The 2,896-nt window shown below is 35.3% G+C and overlaps 1 protein-coding gene across 1 annotated transcript; it reads left to right on the plus strand.

Moving 5' to 3' along the window:
- The first annotated feature begins 1,659 nt into the window (after nucleotides 1–1,659).
- LOC133050136 (keratin-associated protein 19-3-like) lies at nucleotides 1,660–1,881 on the plus strand. The gene has a single exon (XM_061134267.1). The coding sequence runs from the start codon at nucleotides 1,660–1,662 to the stop codon at nucleotides 1,879–1,881; it is 222 nt and encodes a 73-aa protein (XP_060990250.1).
- Nucleotides 1,882–2,896: the final 1,015 nt, after the last annotated feature.

Genomic DNA, 2,896 nt, shown 5'->3' on the forward strand with positions numbered 1-2,896 from the left:
GTATGGGGGTTGGATTTACCATCTTCACAGAGTGAACGAAGAAACAGCAGAAGACTGGCCAACTACTCCATATACCTGTTCCTATCTCAGGCATTCCATCACTGCACCTTCATTTTTGGTGTTATTCAGGCATCAGGATTTTAAGAAGTTTTGTTAAAAGTGTTGTATATATATTTTCAGCTGTAATAATTTAAGTGTACAAATTTTTTTCACAATGTTGCACTGGTTTTTGCCATAATTTTTAAAAGCATATACAAAGTAAGGAATACTTTATGAAAAATTATTTGCTGATTACCTGAGACAAAATAAGGGGATGGGACACATGAAATTGGTAAAGAAAATTTAAAAGTAGAGGTTTATGATGAAACTAGAGACAAATAGAAGGATAAAATAATGATTGGAAAAATAGATAAGAATACAAATTCTAGATGGCACAAACATGTAATGAGAATCAGTGTAGAATGAAATTTAAAGAGAAGTTGAATAAAAGAGTAATATATGGATTATGAAAATGAGTAGAGAAGAGAAAGGATAAGTGTAAAGCAAAGAGGTAAAATCATCTGCATTTTAAGATATTTGGGTATTATGCAGTTTGGAAAAGTGGATAATGATATTAAGAGAATATTTTTTTCATGGTTTTCAAACTGCTCATGAAGGTGAGTTAGTTCCCTTGGATAGTCCCTCAGTTCCTAGAATACATTTATGTTGATAAATCAAAAGGAAGCTATGTAAGCTGTTGCATAAAATCAAAATAGTTTTCTTGTACGTGTGTGTGTATATATATATATATACATAATATATGGATATTATGTATAATCTCTGTCTATATATGCTGCTGCTAAGTCACTTCAGTCGTGTCCGACTCTGTGTAACCCCATAGATGGCAGCCCATCAGGCTCCCCGGTCCCTGGGATTCTCCAGGCAAGAACACTGGAGTGGGTTGCCATTTCCTTCTCCAATGCACCAAAGTGAAAAGTGAAAGTGAAGTCGCTCAGTCGTGTCCGACTCTTAGTGACCACTTGGACCACAGCCTACCAGGCTCCTCTGTCCATGCGATTTTCCAAGCAAGAGTACTGGAGTGGAGTGCCATTGCCTTCTCCACATCTACACACACACACACACACACACACACACACACACACACACACACAAATGGAAAATAAATTTGATATTGTTTTAAAGAATTTTATAGACTTAAAATTTTTAATTTTGATCATTGTATTTAAATCTAGGTGGAATTAATACACAACAAAACAAAGGATGATAGGAAAATGAGAAAATGTTCAATGCAAAAACACCGTCAAATAAGAATGATGCAATATGCTTAGTAAGGAAGAATTCTATTCAGAGAATTTTTATTTTCTGACTTTGAAAGCAGATTGTTTTCGCTCATTAAAGAAAAATGTAATGAGTTCAAGGACCTTTTTAGCCAGGCAGTTATGCAATCTCAAACAATTTAATGAGTGTGGGCCTCTCCTCGTGTGAGCAAACAGATTAACAACTGGCCTCAGGTAAATGCGTAGCCTGAAATGATACAAAGGAATGGTCACGTGTTTAACCACGTGTTCCCACCAGGGTATATAAGCGCCCCTCCGCACGAGCTGACATCCACTCTCAGGACCTGGTCTTGAACAGCAAACCGGACTCCCCCCTGACACCATGTGCCATTGCAGCAGCTACTACGGAGGCCTGGGCTACGGCTGCGGAGGCTTCGGCGGCCCGGGCTTCGGCCGTGGCTGTGGATGCGGCGGCTTCCGCAGGCTGCGCTTCGGCTCTGGCTTCGGAGGCTACGGATGCGGCTCTGGTTTCGGAAGCTTTGGCTGTGGCTGCTGTCACCGCCCACTGTTCTTTAGAAGATGTGGTTTCTCCAGCTTCTATTAAACTCTGGCTGTAGTAACCCAACATCTGCTACCATGAGTGGATTCGACATAACGTTATTCAGTCGATGAATTGAGATTATCCTAGGCCTATATAGCATGAAAAACTTAAGAATTTCAGAGAATTTATTATTAGAAGCATGTCTGTCTCATGTCTCCTGGCATTTGTTAGCTTGGACACTAACAGATGACTTATGTTGATGACCGATAAATGACCGAGCTGGAAATAAAAAATATGGCTCTTTGTGGTTCATTTAACTCAGCTATGTGCACATACCTATATGAAATTTTGCTGTTAGTCAATTATAAATATAAGAATTATCTCCATTAATTTTTTATGAAAATAAGTCATCTTAGATATACCTATTCATAATTGGTAGTCATCCATATTATTAAAATATATTAAAACATATATAAAATAATATATCCATATTATTAAAACATTTCTTTCTCTCAAAAGAAACATATATTTCTCAGCTTCCAAAGATAATTGATATCCAAAAGATATTAATATTGTTCCATTATTTAACCCAAAATGAAATCAATAAAAAAAAAAACCTGGTTCAAATATTTCACAGCATTTTCTCAAAATTTTTTGTTCTAATTATATATTTACATAGTATTTTCTTTGAAAATACACGAACAAATCATGCCATATTTCTTTATTCAGTTTTCAAAAGTTTGTAAAATCTATTCAATTTTTATCTCATGTGAACATAGCTATATTCATTGGAAATAACAAAAATTAGCCCTCATTACACTTAATCTAGCAGACTACTTAATCATTCATGGAATGATTCTTAAACTTGTTAGATTTATTTGTCATCATTTGACTTCAAAATTACTCCTTGAGAAAACTATAGTTTTTGCCATCGATTTGTGTTTTTTTCTAAAAAATAATAAAAATAAAATAAATTCAATAAAGGGGAAAACAGGATTTAACAATAGGGTTAATAAGTACTTTGAGTTAAATATTCCTTCAAATCCCAAAGGCCACTTGAGTAAATAATTTATCTTAG

Source organism: Dama dama, chromosome 31 (genome assembly GCF_033118175.1).
Source record: "Dama dama isolate Ldn47 chromosome 31, ASM3311817v1, whole genome shotgun sequence".
Lineage (NCBI taxonomy): Eukaryota > Metazoa > Chordata > Mammalia > Artiodactyla > Cervidae > Dama > Dama dama.

What these genes read in the sequence shown, in the direction of transcription:
- LOC133050136 (XM_061134267.1), top strand. Translation starts at nt 1,660, where the DNA reads ATGTGCCATTGCAGCAGCTACTACGGAGGCCTGGGCTACGGCTGCGGA.